This window comes from Parus major, chromosome 5, assembly GCF_001522545.3.
Source record: "Parus major isolate Abel chromosome 5, Parus_major1.1, whole genome shotgun sequence".
In the NCBI taxonomy this organism is placed as follows: domain Eukaryota; kingdom Metazoa; phylum Chordata; class Aves; order Passeriformes; family Paridae; genus Parus; species Parus major.
Window position 1 is genome coordinate 56,745,792 of NC_031774.1, and position 16,406 is coordinate 56,762,197.

A 16,406-nucleotide genomic window follows, 5' to 3' on the forward strand; every position below is an offset into this window, starting at 1 on the left:
GTGAGAAAACAGCAGTTCAGGGGTGACATGGGCTAACAGTGGCTCCCAAGCTCAGTCCCATTGCTGAGTGCAGTTCCAGGATGCCACCAGTAATCCCAATAGCAGTGGGTGAACACAGACAAGGCCAGGGTTGAAGGTGCTCCAATTCCTGAATTCCAGATAAATCAAAGAAATGTTCCAACCCAAACAGACTGTGGCTTAAGAGCACACAAAGAAACCAACAGCTGAACAGGGGCACCCAGCTGCACAGATTTGTGGGACAGAACAAGAAGCTTTAACTGCTGTTTCTGCCAAAAGCAGAATGCAGACAGGCTAAAGTGAGGTCACTGTGACTCAGGGTCTCAGGGCTGTGCCCACCCTGGGCTGTACCAAGGGGCTCTGTGAGCAGTGAGTGGGGTGTGTGACAGGCTGCCTGTGACAGCAGGGGACAGGATCTGGCAGGGCAGCAGAGCCCAGCTCCACATTCCTGTGCTCCAGCAGGAACTGTGCCCGGCACTAATTGTGCTGCTCCATCTGGTGCCAATCAGGATCTCTGCTGGAACACTGGGCCCAGTTATCAGCAACTCTCCTCAAGGCTGGGGACCAGATGGAGACAACCCAGAGAAAGGAAGGGAAAAGGATCACAGCTCTCTTCAATTTTTTCTCAACTGGTTTATTTAGTTTAAAAAAGACAAAGGATGAGGGCAGAAATTACAGCCATCTTTGAGTAAGGACTGCTACAAAAAAGATAATTAAATTTTCTGAGACCATACGGAAGACAAGAAGTAAAAGATTTACAATGAGGCAAGGGAGGGTTAATTAGATTTAGGAAATAACTTCAACTTTTCAGCTGCTGCAAGAGTAGAAAAGAAGTGGAGTGAACTACTTGAGGAGTTCATGACACTCCTCACCTTGGAAGTTTTAAATCAGAGTAAACATTTGCCAGGTCAGTTCCTCATGAGAGGGAGCTGAAATAGGTGCTCTCTGTAAGTCCCTTCCACATCTCTTCCTTGGCTCTGTATTTCCAGGTGCAGCATGGCACCAACCTGTCTGGAAATCCACTACACCACTTGCATAGTTTTTAAGAACAATTTCTGACCACTATCAAAAGGAACAGCCAGCAGCCAAGTATTTAGTTCTGTGGCAAATTTCATCTGAGACAAAAGGTCTTAAAGGTAAGAAGTAATAAACGTGCTTGGAATCAGACAAGGCTGGGTGTTCCAAACCAGTACTGCTTCAGTTAGGGAGCAGTTCTGATTTAAACTGGTTCTGTAGGATTAGGAAATACAATTACTTACTCCCTGCTTAGCATTTGTCTGCAGTGTAACCACTGACCTGCTGAGAAAATGCAGTTTTGTGCTAAGAGTGGTGGTAGTGAACAGGATAAATGAGCCACTGGAAACTGGACCTGTTTTTAAGGTGACATGTAACATTACAAACTGGCTGCCTGAGTCTGTTCCAGCCTGTATTGAGAATAAAAAAAACCAAATTACTACTGGCACAAACAGCTGGATTTTCACCACCCCTCCATCATCAAACTCTCACTGCATTTGTGGAAGACTGGTTAGGGAAGTGGACAGAGGTTGCAAGTAACAACATATAGATATACATAATATATATCATATATATGGATACTGGAAGAAGGAGATGAAATCATACCATTTGTTCTTAAAATTTTCTCTGTCCCCTAATTACATACATTTACTTCTTTCATCAGTAAAATCACCCTGGCTATCAATGTGTCAGAGTGCACACTGGTTTATATAAATTCTTTTTACCAAAACAGGTACTTCAGTAAAAATTGTCCCTTACAATTTACTTTAGTTAAAGCAAGGCTGATAACTTACACATAAAGAAGATCAGTGAAAGTCATATAACAAATGCTAGAACTGAACTCAGTCCAATATAATAAGGCCAGAATAAAAAAAAATTATATAAATAGTTCTATGTACACTTCAGCTGTCAACTCAGAGGCTGACAATATTACAAGGAGCTGTAACCTGACTGGCAGTGCAAGTCACCTGTCCAAGGAAAAAACAAAAAAATAAAAAAGTAAAAATAAATCAGAATGCACCAAAAATAGCTAATGATCAGAATTATGTTGATGATAATGATCAGAATTATGTTGCTCTTCTCTAAACTGGAGAATTTCAGCATGTGACTCATCAGCCACACAGGCAATGGTGTTTTGTGTTCTGGCAGCCAGAAACCAGCCCCCAACTTCCTTCCTGCTGAAGGTTCTGGCCAGCACCATCTCTGTGCTGAGGACGTGCGCTGGCCTGGCACCACCACCCTGAGAGCAACACCAGATCTGTAGCGCAGGAGGGAGCACAGACATTTGATTCCCAACATGGAGAGGGAAAATACAAACCAGTAACAGCCATAATTGAAAAAAGGGCAGCCTAGAAGAGAGGCAGCTGCAGGAGCTGCGAGGAGTACACGGGGTAGCCCAGGGGAGGGTCGGCTGCCTGCACGGTCAGGTTGCGCAGCAGGGCCGGGTGTGCCTGGATGCTGTAGCGCTCCTCGTCATCGTTGGTGGCATAGAGCAGCTCCCAGGACAGGTTGGCCCACTGACCTCGCACAGCTTCAGCGTTGAGCTTTCCCACCTGGACTAACAACTCCTGCAGAGTGAGGACTCGGCCCGTGTAAATTCCCTACAACAACAAACAGATGGAGTTGTCCAGTACATTCTGTGAGAATAGACAAGAGCATTTCGGTTCCAAAGCACTGAGTGAAGCTTTGGGCTACACTCTGTGAAAACTTGAAACACAGCAAAGTATAAACCAGTCCCCTCAGTTCAATGCTTCCACTGGAATATAAGCAGGAAATATTGCTGCATCTGAAGAAGAGTGCAGTGGAGTTTCAATAGTAGTGGTGCCAGTTCCACTTCAAAACAAGCTTGCAGAGCCTTCATGTTTAAGAACACAATTACAAGGAGTAAAAAAGGACAGTGAAAAAGAAAACCAAGCTTTGACCTAGTAATTTTTCTCCTTACCATGCTTGGGTCATGCCCCAGTGAGAACAGGTATGGCTTTTCCTGCAGAACTGCTTGCTGCCACTCCAGGTCTGACACCAGCCCAATGTACCAATCGCTTTCGTACTCCTCCAGGTAACTCACCAGCTCTTCGAAGTTCTCTACTGGGCCCAGGCTGGCTTTGTCCAGCATAAGTTTAAAAGTGTACCTGGAAGATGCAGAACATCACAGAGTCAATTGTGCAGCACAGACAGGAGGGAGAAAGGCTCTTCAGGCCACAGAGGGTGGAGAGGCTCACCAACTCTGTCAGCTGAGTCACTGCCAGTCAGTCTGGCTACGCTTTTAGCTCACCCACATGTAAACCACATCAGCTTAAACATCTCCTATTCACCTCCAACACTTCCCCACTGCCTGATAACCGATAGTGCCAAATATCTAAATCCAGCACAGCTGCTGAGATCTGGGGACAATGAAAATAGGTTGTTTTTCCCCACTTAACACAGCAGATTGGAGGCAGCTGCTGTGGAGAAGAGAAGAAAGAAGAAAACTCCCTACCACAGGCTTCACTGCCTGGACTCACAGGCAGTATCTTTGTAGGAAAAACCTACAAATAAATTTAAACTATATTAGTTTACCAAACATTACTGAAGTGACACGTCACTACATAATTTTTCTAATCTCAGGAATTATTTTCTTTTACCTGAATGCTTTTAATGCCAGCTGGAAGAGCTCTGGTTTGCCTGTTAGCCAGTCCAAGCCAGCAGACCAGGGAATGCCACCAGTGTACGCCCTGAACACGTGGCGAGGGGCAGGCACGGCGTTATCCAGGCCAAACAGACCAAAGCAACACGACAGCACCCCATGGATGTACAGGTCTTTCAAAGCTTTATCTTTCATAAGGTCTGTGAGTAAACTGGGAGGCTTCTCTTTCAGATGAAAAAAGTCCAGTTGGCTCAAAACAAAGTGGTACCATTCCTCTGGAAACCTCTGCCTCATTTCACTGACTTTGGAAGAAGGCACTGGTGCTGTTCTCCAGTCTTCAGGGATGCTCAGCAGCTCTGAGTAAGAGCAACTAAATTCTACACGAGGTAAAACTTCTGGCTGTTTCCCTCTGTCCACAGCAGGCAGCCCAAACACCACAGCCCTGTTTAATTTATCTTCTGGCGACATTTCTTGTAGGAAATCTTGGCTCTGTGTTTCTACAGACCCTGGAATAGACAGGTGCACTTTTGGTGTCAGTCCCAACTGCCCAAGGTCTTTTCTGTCTCTTGTTCTGCTACTGGGTTCAAAATCAAAAATGTCACTATCATCAGTCCAGTCCTCTGCTGTATCAATGCTAAAGCTGTCTTCTTCCCTCAGAGCTCTGGGTCCTTTCACTGCACTGCTATGCTGATTTTCTGGAAATGATCCTTGTTTGTTCTTGCTGGCACTGCCTGGGCTTTCCCATGTCTTTGATTTTTTATAACAATACTGGACAAGCATCCACACAAGCACTTTAACAAAATCATCTTTCAGGTGCTTTAGATTCTCATGGGAATCAATTATTCCAGATAACACATTCCTGGCATCAGAATACAGCCGCACAGGAACAACAGTACAGGGAGTCAGGATGTGTCCAAAATGGGGATTGGGAGACAGAATCCTTGTGTGCTCCTGATGTTCAAAGGCCATTTCAAAAATTTCATCCACTCTATGAGCTTCAGCAGCATGGCAGGATGTTTCCTGCAGCTCTAGTCCCTAAAGCACACATGAAAACAGCTTCCTGTTAGTCTTCACCAGGATGTAACTTTAAATGCTAGCAAGCTGTTTACTTGTAACAGAACTATTCTGAACAAGATGATTGTCAGTACTTCCACAACTGAATCTACAAATCTATCTAGAGATAACAGCAATAACAAAGCACTCACTCCAATATTAGGCACTGATCAATGTCTTAAATAAATCTTTCCCTGATGCAGATCTTATTACCAAAGATAGTGTGTCACAAGCTAAATGATAAAAAATTTCACATCTGCTACTCATGTAAATGAGTAGATTAATTAGTATAACACTCATCTTAGAAAATTAAATGTAAATCAGTTATACTGCTGAAATGTTACACAGCAAAACGTTTGCATGATTTCCAAACATCAACATCTCAATGCTCAGCATGCAATTACCTTAATGTTAACACCACAGTATGTGAAGCCTTTTTCCAGCACCAATATCCACATCAGCCTGTCCTGAAAGCGGCACAAGTAATGTGAGCCAGGCAGAGAGAGACCTAGGAACAAAAAACAAACAAACAAAAAAATACAAAAACTACATATTACCTTTTTTTTTTACATGCTGATGAAAGGATTCAACAGCAAACACAAAATATTTCTGCATCAACATCACAATCAGTTCACACTGGCTTACTAGCACCTTGGAATCTTGAAGAAACTGGCTGAAATTGCAGCTTTGAAAAAGCTGTGGGAAGTTGGGAAAACTCACACAACTGCAGGACTACATTATTCACACCAGACCAGGTGTGAACAACTCCACCTTCAATTCCCTTTGCAGAGAGGACTTTCATGATTAAAGATCATTTCTGGCTGCATTTCCAACCACACAGTTCCCACTGATGTTCTCTGGGGACCTAAAATACTTTTTACTGAGAATACATTCAAGAATCATGATACAGCACAGGAGTTTCCCAACGGCCCAATTTGCTGTGGGGTTTTTATTTGTTATCAGAGAAATAAAAATATAACTGAACTGTAATTTGAAAATCAGATCCTGAGCAACAGCAAATAAGTACTCAAAAAAAACACCAAAAAACCAACCCACTTTTTCTCTTTTTTACCTATGTCATAAAAAGAGCAATGCCAAATTTCCAAAGAACTGGTGGTTATACTGTATTTGAAATATAATCTAATGTCAATCCTCCTAACACAATGGTTCTATTCTTAAGCACAACATTTGCTGGCAGCTTATGACCTGCTTCTGCTGTCATTCATGTCTGGTGACCACTCACTTCCAGAGAATTTTAGTTTTAAAATGTTGTAAGATGAAATCAGTGAAACCAACCATTAAGCTGTAGTTAAAATTTAAGTAACCTTTTCTATCCCACTGAGCTAATGAAGTGCATTTTCTTGCTAACATTTTACAAAGATTTTAATTCCTTTCTTGCTAGCTGTTAAAGCTACTAAAACTCCTTTACACAGAAAAAACTATGGGTTTAAATTAGTGACACACAAACTGGTACCACTTCCTTTTGAAATCATCTGAGAACACCACAGTTTTTCTTGCTTCAAGACATTAGTTCACAGATTTTCCCATTAAAGAAGAGACTTTTGCCCCTCAAGACTAGTGTTTTAAATTATTTATTCTGAGGCATACATGCCACTGCAATCATGATGGGAATGGGGAAAAAACCCTATTGAAATATGTATATATATAAAATAGCATGTATATGACATATCTGTTCTAATAATAAATGTATCTATGGTATGTATAAAATAGAGGTGGACTAATGCAGTAGACAAACTGAAGTATTCCTCTTTAGAGAAAAAAGACTTCCTAGTTTTATTTAGTACCTCTCTAACCAGTGATGAAAGTGCAGCACATGTTTCCTAGTAAAGCACCTGGATATATTTTTCAGAAAAGCATGATTAAGGTTAACTTCCACTGCCTTCAAATATTAGGCCACTTTTTCCAGCCATAAGCCATTTTCTAAGAGGCTTATGTAAATATTTGCCTCTTGTCTGAGGGCTACAATCTTTTGATTATTTGGGTTACACAAAGGCTGTTTCTCAAGAAAATGACCTTGCAATTTTAAAACAGTTACTCTGTCTCCAGCTGGGAAAAAGACTGGGCATTTCTTCACCTCTGTCTCTGCAATTCTGTGATAACCCCATCATGATGCCTTTCACAGGCTGTCAACCCACAAGTGCTGCTACAATCCTACCCCAACTCCCTGCACAAGATATGACATTAAATCTTATCAATAGGTTTGTTCTCAGCTGTTTACTGCTACTCAGGCTACGTCATGTATTTCACAAACATCCAGTCAATATTCGCCATAACCAATTAACACAGCCTAATTAGCAAAGTCACCTTCTGGATGCTGAGTAATGGGATTGATGCAGAGACAGACCTACAGAGAGCAGTCTGACACATGTCCTTCTTTATGTCTGAAAGAACCCAATTTACTGCCTCCACTTAGGTGGGATCAATGCATTCCATTCTTTTTATTCAGTAAAGAAAGATTAGAATTGATATTGTTTCATCACCATTTAGTATCACCTTAAAGGTAATGAAACAGTTACTTTTTTACAGGTTTGTAACAAGTAGACATCCTAGAATCATCAGCTGGAAAAGATCTACTAGATCATCAAGCCCAGTCTTTGACAACATCACCATGCCCATGAAACCATATCACAAACTGCTACAATACTTGTTCCTTGAATGTTCCCAGGGATGATGACTCCACCACTTCCCTGGGGAGCCCATTCCAATGCTTAACCCTCCGTTCCATGAAAAAATATTTCCCAATATCCAACCTGAACCTACCCTGGTACAACTTGTGGCTGTTACCCTTTGTCCTATCATTGGTTGTACAAGAAGGACAAAAGCAACCCCTTTTTCCCAGATTTAACCCACACTGTGAAACGTGGTTTTCAAGCACAGATTCTTCTGTTCTCCAGCAAAACCACGTTTCCTGAAATATTTGGCAGCAATATTTTCGAGCGCTGTCCATACATACCCAGGCCGCCGGCCGCCAGCGCGGACTGCAGCGCTGCGGCCAGGCTGGGCACCAGCTGCCGGTAGTACACGGTGTCGGAGCACACGCAGGCGCTGCCGCCCACGGGGCCCGGCCAGCTCCGCAGCGGCCGGGGGAAGCCCACCAGGAACACGGGCAGGGTGAAGAGTGGCAGCAGGGGCGAGGAAAGCAGCGCCGAGACGGCCACCAGGGCCAGCAGGACGGGGAAGAAGGCGACGTTGAGCGCGATCAGGGCGGCGCTGGATCTGCGCCGCTGCTTCTTCTCCGTCCACGACGTCAGGAGGATGGCGATGGCGAAGTGCAGCTTGGAGAGGAACTGGAACAGCCGATCCCGCAGGAGACCGACCTGGCACAGGGGCAGGAAGCACGAGGTTTGTAGCCTGTAGCACAGCACAGCTGCAGTAATTTGAAGACAGTAACTATCATTGGTGGTAGAATATATTTTAGCATTTTAGCTTCTATCTGCCCGGCCCTGGGCTCTGTAATTCTCCAGTAGGAGAGGGCAAGGAAACAGACTTCAGGTGACAACTATCTGCTTAATTTTACATTATGACCATTACCAGCAAGAGTTTGATTCCTGTGTCAAGGCTCCTGTTCCACCAGAGGTCTGGATTAAATACCAACATTTGCGCTGCTGATACAACCACCATGTCTAGTAAGGCATTTTCTGTATTCTGCCAGACCTAAAATAGAGATATGTTAGAATACATTAAAAAATATAACGATTTATTTCTGCTTACATGACCTGGAATATTTCTTCCAGGTCACCTAGGTTCTCAAATCACATAGAAGAGCATTTCTAAGGCTAACATATTTAAATTCAAATTACCATCCTAAATATCCTTGTGAATCCAATGGAAACAGACACAGAGTGCAGGTTTTGTAGCGAATGGTCAAGCGACAGGAATGCTATCATAGCAAACGGAGACACTGCAATTGAAATAAAAGAATCATTGGTTTCCCTCTAAAAACATAACAAAAGTCAACAGAGGTAAGCAGTCTTACTGCAAGATGGAAATCCTAGCATAAAAAGAGAAACCTTCCCTTCATCATCACAAACTTCTTTCTATTACACTCCCACGATATTGAACAATTTATTTGCACTAATGGCCCAGGACAACAAACATTTACATAAATGCTTTGTTCTTACTTGCTATTAGTTCTTTTGTCCTTTATTTGTTTCTCCAAGAGAATACTCAAATAAGTAAAAATAAACATGGAATAGCAGTCATCAATCTACTTTCCCAAACAAATGCTTCTTTATGAAATGTAATAATTTAAATAAATAATTTAAATAATTGATTAATTTAAATAATTTATATTTTTATTTCCTCAAAATAGATGCATTTGTCTCTAACCTACCAGAAAGGAGGCTCTTCCCTTTACTAGCAAGCTCTAAGAACCAAATATTTAGTCAGCTTGAAGACTTTTGACTCATTTTGTTTCCAAGCACATCTTTTCAAAAGTGGGTACTGCAGTTGTAACTAAAATCTTTTAAAAGGCCCTGTTTTTTCAGCTGGGCTTTTAAAAGCCTCAATTTTTTAGGATCACCCCTATAAAAAAAATAAATAAAATCACTTTCAAATTTAATCACTTTCAAATATGCTGGACCAGTAACTTTGACCTTAAGGCACAATTTAATAAGACATCAAGTACTTCCAGCCACTTGGTTTCCCTTGGTTCATTCACAGAATCTTGCACATACAGCAATTCTAGAGTTTCAAACTCCCTACAAGCATCATCTAACAAACAACAGACAGTGGTGTATTCCTACCTAGTGTTAGTAAAATCCTCCTGACAACACCAACTTTCATTAGCCTTCTTTGCTTCTCCATGAACACAGCCACAGTCCTGACATCCTTTGGGTAAAAGGGGTTTCGGAAGACTCCAAACAAGTACACTCTCTGAATCTCTCTAAGAATCCACATAATTGCAAGTAATAGGATCAGAATGTAACTTGCTATGGCCTGGGGACTGGCTTGGGAAAGCGATGAGGAGCCTGCAAATTGATGCAGCAGGCTCGCTTCTGTGAGAGCAAATGTCAGCACAGTCACATAGAAAATAAATTCCCGCCACCCCAATTGTATTCTAAGACCTCTGTGAGTATTTTTGGATTTGTTGGAGGCTAAATGGCTGATCATGGTGTGTTTGAAGGCAAACCCAATCTCGCTTAGGTTAAGACTCAGTATGAACCCAAATCCAGTCATGAAGAGGATCACACCGAGGGGGCTGGGAATGAAATACGATGCTATTGCTGTTCCAGCAGAAATGAGAAACATTACTAACAACCTGTGAAGGAGAAAATAAAGAAGATTTGCTTGAAAAGAAAAAGGTTATAAACAATACTGATATATTTTACAGTTGTATAAACATTTACTTTGTGTTACTTGACATAGGTGAACCTCCTAGTCCAAACTCCAACAGTTGTTCCATTCCCCAGAGAAAAAGTGCATCAAGCGGGGGCAGAATTCCCATTGCCCATAAGAATGGCAGAAAAAGAAACAGGATGTGCAAAATCTGGTTTGTCTGTTCTAGAATGGGTGCGTTGACAGCAAACCTGGATAAAAGAAGAAATGGATTTGACTTCTGTGAAGGGAAAAATAAAACAGGAAGACTTCCTGTTTAATTACTACAGCAAATCCCAAAGTAAAAACATTACACGTTCAAGCTATAAAACCTAATGAGTATCTGTTAAAAGGAAAAATAAGCACATATATTTATGCTTGGGACAATAACACATTAATTTGAACACCAGAACACAGACAAAATTTTAATTTAAAAGATTTGAAGCTTTCAGATGAATACAGTGATGCAATTATCCTGATTATTTTTGTTACTGTTGTGATAATACACTGAAAAAACACTTGTGCAAAAAAGAAATGTCCACAGTCTCCAAGGCCTCAAGTGTTACACAAAAGTATTGTAAAGTATTTTTTTCAGAAACACAAAAGAAATATGCAATTTCAAGGCCCAAGCTCTAAGCTTTAACACTGGAAGAACTGGCATGTTGCCTGTACACCTACAGATAAGACTGTATATTCCTAGAGAGAGTTTATTTCTACATAAAAGTGTCATTATCTTCCTGCAGAAACACAAAGATCAGTATGAGAAATTTGCATAAATTCTAACCCATATGTAGTTCACCAGTTAAAGGTGGTAGACTGCCAAGATACTTGGTTTCCCTCTACTTTTTAATAAGTAAGCAAGTCTCAGAGGAATTTTATCAGGAATTTTGACAATGTCTTAACCTTCTCCTCAGGAAATAGAATAGTTCTGAATTTGGAGTGCAAGATCACATGCCTAATTCTTATACCTCACCTGAAGTGGCAATTAGGGTAAATCATTAACAAAGACATCTCCCAGTGCAAAATTCAGACATTGTTTTTTTCAGGTATCTGAAGGACCCCAACCATAAATATGTACATGTGACAAAGTGCTATAAATATCACCTGGTAGGGAGAAAGAATGCAGAGAGTAAATCTAAAAGCATCTTGTTTTAGGAGCCTGATACTACAAATATCCCAGCTAAGACACTTCTGAAAAACAAAAATGTGACTCTTCAAATTTGTAGACTGACACAGCTCTTTTGTATTGCAAAAGCATTTAAAAATCCAAGTTCAAAATCTGTATAACAGAGCCACAGCAATATTCCCATTTGCATATCTAGCCATTAAAACCGAATTCAGAGGTGGGGTTTGGTTGGTTGGTTTGTTTGTTCTTGCCTGTTGTATAAAAGTCTCTGCTATCACTTTACAGAGCTTAAATTAGAAAGTATTCCAGGATGAAATCTGGACACAAATCCAGTAATCCTGAAGCTTGCAGTGTTTAGATATATGATTCCACGTCAGGAACATGTGTTTTCAAAATACATCCTTTAAAGGATATAGATGCAAATGCTTCAAATACAAAAATATGAAAAATGACGTGGTAGAAGTTTTACCTATCTCTTACTTACAAACTGCTCTTCCTAGTTTACATGGAATGCTATAAAAATTTAAGAACCTTTTTATACACAGCATAGAACCTGTTTTTATCATATATGCATCAATCTTCTTTCTTTGAAGTTACTATAGTTGATTAGAATCTCAAGATAAATTTTCCTCAAATGAATAATTTAACCTTTCCCATCAAAAATACACAGAGTAACCATCATTTTAAGTGGCTAAATGCATTATTACGTTTACCTGTGTGCAAGATCCACTGCAATGAAGACAAAAATGTAGAAAGGTCTCATCAGAGCAGTGATTTCATAAGTATCCAGTGCTTGGAAAGTGGCTGTTTCGGTGGCTGTGTTTACGATTAATGAATACTCTCCTATGCATATGGTCACCCATCCAAGCACAAAGATCACAACAGTTCCTCCAATGTTGCTATATAACAAGGTTATTCTGTTAGGCAGCAAATACCAAGTTCCCAGCCCACACAACACCCCTGCCAGAAGGGAATGGAATACAGTGTTGATTATGTACTTCTTGCCAGGAATAATAAATTTTACTGTCTCTGAACCTACACAGCTGGAAAATTCAAACTCATCTTCATCTGTCAGGGTATTCTGGATTTGCATTCTTTCCACTGTCACTGTTTTCTGCTTTGCATAGAGGTTTGTCATCTGAAGAGCAAGTGCAGTAACAAACATGAGTCCTCCCGACAGCGCAGCGGTGCAGAAGTCCTTCATCACTCCCAACTGGTACAGGAGTGTTCCCACTCCTCCCCAAAGCCATGGTGTCAGGAAAAGGATGATCTGGTTCACATAGATGTAAGGAGGGGCACAGTAGCCTAATTTGAACCGGGGACCTCCCAGCACAGTCTGAGGGAAGCGCTTCAAGAAGAACTCCTGCTTGTAGTCATTGAGCAGGGGTACATCTGGCCCCATCCTCGTGGCTCAGGAATGCTGGCTGGGGATCATCTTTCCTGTGAGAGAGCAGAAAGGAATACATGGACACATTACTGATTCTGGAACTCAGAACCCAGGGAATCCCTGGGTCTTCTTTTTATTTACCAAGTACAGTGGAATTCTGACATGTTGCTCTTTAGAATTTCCCAGAATACAACTATTAAGCAAACATCTATTTTAAAATGTGAACACACTCTTTCATCTGAAGGCTGCAAATAAAAATATATAACCTATTCTTGGAGATGATAAAACCATCTCCCCATCAGAATATCTTCCTACAACTGACATTCTTCCCACCCAACCTGATTCCAATCACACCTTGCCTCAGACCTCCAGTACCAAATCCCATTAAGGATCTCTGTATCTTGTGTCTGTGATTTCAAGTGAACAGCCACACAAGTGCAGGGACACAAGCACACAGAGGGCCCTGTGAAAAATCAAAGCTTTATGGAATAAAGCTTTTTCTACATAAATATGATAAAGAATGTAAGTAGAAGTATTACAAATTGTTTTCTACATCAGCACTGTTACTGTCCTCCCTACACAGCCCAGCTGCAGGACAGGATCTCACTATAACATAAAATAAAGAGTTCACTTTCTGCTTCCCAAAACATAAAATAAAAAAAAAAAAAACCAAACAAACACAATACTTGTGAGTTGTAGCAGAATCACCATATATTCTTCTTTGTGCCAATGGAAAAAGCTGAAAGAAAGGAAAAAAAGATACCTGTAGACATTTACAATCACCCATCAAATAGAAATAGGTTTGAATACTCATTTAGAGAGGATCAGGCAGTGTACAAACAATGAATATGAGGTGGTAACTATGATTTTCAAATATAATTCTATGCTACTAATCATGAAAGCAAGAATCTATGAGTGACAGGCAGAAATACTCAAGCTAAGTAATAGGGTGAAAAAAACAGCACATAAAAGCAGTGCCAATGTCATTAATAATAATCCTAAAAAAGAGATGGTGTGCATTAGGAGACGTGGAAGGACTGAAATTCTGACTTTCTTCCACTGGACCCGTACAATGTGATGAATACCCATTGCCATCCCTGGTGAGACATTAAAAATTAAACATTTGGCTGTCACAGAGTCCTCAAACTACTGTGATCCCCTTTTTTCTACAATACCAAACATTTCTGAGCCCTTCTGAGAACAATTCACCCCATTTATTTAAACAGGTATCAGTCACTGGAGTGTTGATAGATGCTGGTCACTATGGAATGAAGTTGGAAACAGTGCAAATGAGATTTTATGCCTTATTGTGACTGAAAATTTGCATTCTGCAGTCACTAAGTCAATACACTCCCCCATGGAAAGGAGAACCCCACAGGCTCTGTAACTACTCTTTATGTAAGCTGTGGATGTTTTTTTCTTTTAATAAAATATTGAAAATACAGGTTTTTTGGTCATACTATTTCAAGCCACTAAATATTTCTTGAAAGTAAGGAGAAGTCAGCAGTCAGTTCCACTGGAACTAATGGAAAAGACACATGTTGACAATGGAGAGGGGAATTCATCCCAGACAGCTGAGGAATTTGAAAATGTAACTGTGACACACCCAACTAAAAACAAATTTCAAATGTAATTATAAAATATCACAATTCAGCCAATCTTTTTTAGAAAAATAAGCACTGTTTAGAGCATACATGGGCGTGGAGCTAAAGTTGCTGGGATAGTTACATGCGGTAGAAGATTTATAGGCATGGAAATGACAGAAGCTGAGTTTAAAAAGAAAACATAGAACCAATAGGTGCAGAGTTTTCCTTGAATAACAATTTTTGGGCAGCTGTGTTTTTCTGCTCTGAGAAGGGTTATTTTTGTTTCAAGTTCCAGTCTGCATTTGTGTTTGTCAGTTTATATTGCTAACCAAATGTTAACAAAACATTCCTCTTACAGTTTCTGTGTAAACAATAGGCATCTTTGTGTGAGACACAAGAATCTATGTACATAAACAATATAGTTCCACTTGGCTCTGCTCCAAAATGAGCCATAAAAAGAGGTGAATTTATTTGCTGAAGTTCACTAACTATAGAAACTCTTCCCTCTGCTGTTCTCCTGGCTTCCAACTAGTCAGGTAGCACATCAGGACTTCAAAGACGGACTCATCCATGTCTTATTGCAGTGCAAAGCCCTAGCAACAAGGCTCCACACATTTGTGAGTGTTTACAGGACCTGGCTTCAATACACATTCCTGACATACAGGTCTGGCCCCACTTTGACAACTTGCCTGGATACCCAAACAACCCCTAGCACAACAGTCTGTCATCATCAGGGGGATCTGTGCCACTTGGATACTATCGAAGCAAGGATGGAAAATGAGCTCTAACACCATAAAGTCACTTCACAAGTTTTCCCTGCAGTAACCTCGTTTGTTACAAAGGGAAACAAAGCAAACCTTGCCACAAATTCAGGCAGGAGAGCACTAATTTTCGTCTAAATGAACACCAACCTTCACGTGGGCTGATGTCGGATCAGCTGAGTTCGGTTTGCTTTTATTTTTAACAGATAACAAGAGTATGTGTACAGCTGTCTGCCACCTAAGCATCTGAAACATATAGGGCTTAAAAATCCTTACCTCGGTGGTCTTACAGGTGTTTTCATGAGAGGATAAGTAAGGGTTACAAACCACTTGCTAGCCAAGCTGGAGGAACAGGTGGGAGGTGAAGGGGAGGCTGTGGCATCCCCTGTCCCACCAAATCCAGATGCCCACACAGCTGGTTAAAGATTCCCTGGACAAACATCCATGGCTAAAGACCCCACGGTGCTGCAGGCCAGCTTCCAGCCAGGAACAGGCTGGGAGCCCCTGCTCAGCAGTGTTGACTTCATTCCCCAGCTAGACCAGGGTCACAGCGTTTTAGGACAACGCACCCCATCCAGTTATATGGGATGAGCATCCTGGCATCACTTTTGGGAAGGGTCGCCGGCCGCCTCCTCCGAAGCACCTCTGCCCCTGATCAGAGGGGCTCCCACCTGGGCCTGCACGCTTCTCACCCACCCACGAACCTCCCCTCACCTCTTCTAAATAAAAACACCCATCACCAAGCGACTACCAAAACCACCTCTGCAGTCTCCGGAGGGGAAGGGCCGGGGGGCAAACCCGCGGCAAGGAGCCTCGGCGGGGACTGCACCTACCTGTGGCCCGGGCTCGGAGCGGGGCAGGGGCCGGCAGGGCACGGGGCCGAGCCGGCGCTGGAGAAGGAGAAGGAGGAGGATGGCGGAGCGCTCCGTTCTCTGCCCGCCCCTTTTTCCCGCCCCTCAGCCGCCGCCGCCATTTTGGCCGCCTGAGGCGGGCGCTGGGGAGGCGCTGCCTGCGGGAAATGGCTCCGGCGGGCCCGCGGCTGCTCCGGCGCCTCCTCGGCGGGCTCGGTACCGGAGCGCTGAGGGATCGTGGTGTTCCCGCTCCCTCACGGCAGCCAGGGCCCCGCGGCATCCCAGAGTCGATCCGGATGGAAAAGACCGCTGGCATCATCGGGTCCAGCCCATGGCCGAACACACCGTGCCCGCCCGGCCATGGCGCTGAGTGCCCAGCCGGTCTTTAACACCTCCAGTGGCCAGGACTGCACGGCTTCCCTGGACAGCCCATTCCAATGGCTAATCATCCTTCCTGGAAGAAATCCCTCTAATGTCCGATTTACCTCCCCTGGTGCATCTTCAGACTCTCATCCTGAAGCTGATCTCGACCCCCACCTGTCAGGGAGTTTTAGAGAGCAAGAAGATCCCCAGCATTCTGACATCATAACAGAATACCCCCAAAAGCTCCCTTAATCTTGAATATTAAAGACCTTTATGTTTAACTAATT

The 16,406-nt window shown here is 42.3% G+C and overlaps 1 protein-coding gene across 4 annotated transcripts; it reads right to left on the bottom strand.

Moving 5' to 3' along the window:
* Positions 1–631: 631 nt before the first annotated feature.
* On the bottom strand, positions 632–15,863 carry PCNX4 (pecanex 4). Of its 4 annotated transcripts, none has more exons than XM_033515218.1 (12): positions 15,739–15,863; positions 13,267–13,297; positions 11,885–12,611; positions 10,078–10,257; positions 9,475–9,989; positions 8,530–8,630; positions 8,261–8,383; positions 7,683–8,046; positions 5,113–5,216; positions 3,654–4,690; positions 2,975–3,161; positions 632–2,633 (listed from the first exon to the last, which is right to left on the bottom strand). In XM_033515218.1, the coding sequence occupies exons 3-12, from the start codon at positions 12,571–12,573 to the stop codon at positions 2,382–2,384; spliced, it is 3,552 nt and encodes a 1,183-aa protein (XP_033371109.1). In that variant the 5' UTR covers positions 12,574–12,611; positions 13,267–13,297; positions 15,739–15,863; the 3' UTR covers positions 632–2,381. The 4 variants fall into 4 exon arrangements, with proteins under 4 accessions (XP_033371109.1, XP_015487379.1, XP_033371110.1 ...); XM_015631893.3 differs by having other exon boundaries at positions 13,245–13,297; positions 15,739–15,862; XM_033515219.1 differs by lacking the exon at positions 10,078–10,257 and having other exon boundaries at positions 13,245–13,297.
* Between the last annotated feature and the right edge of the window lie 543 nt (positions 15,864–16,406).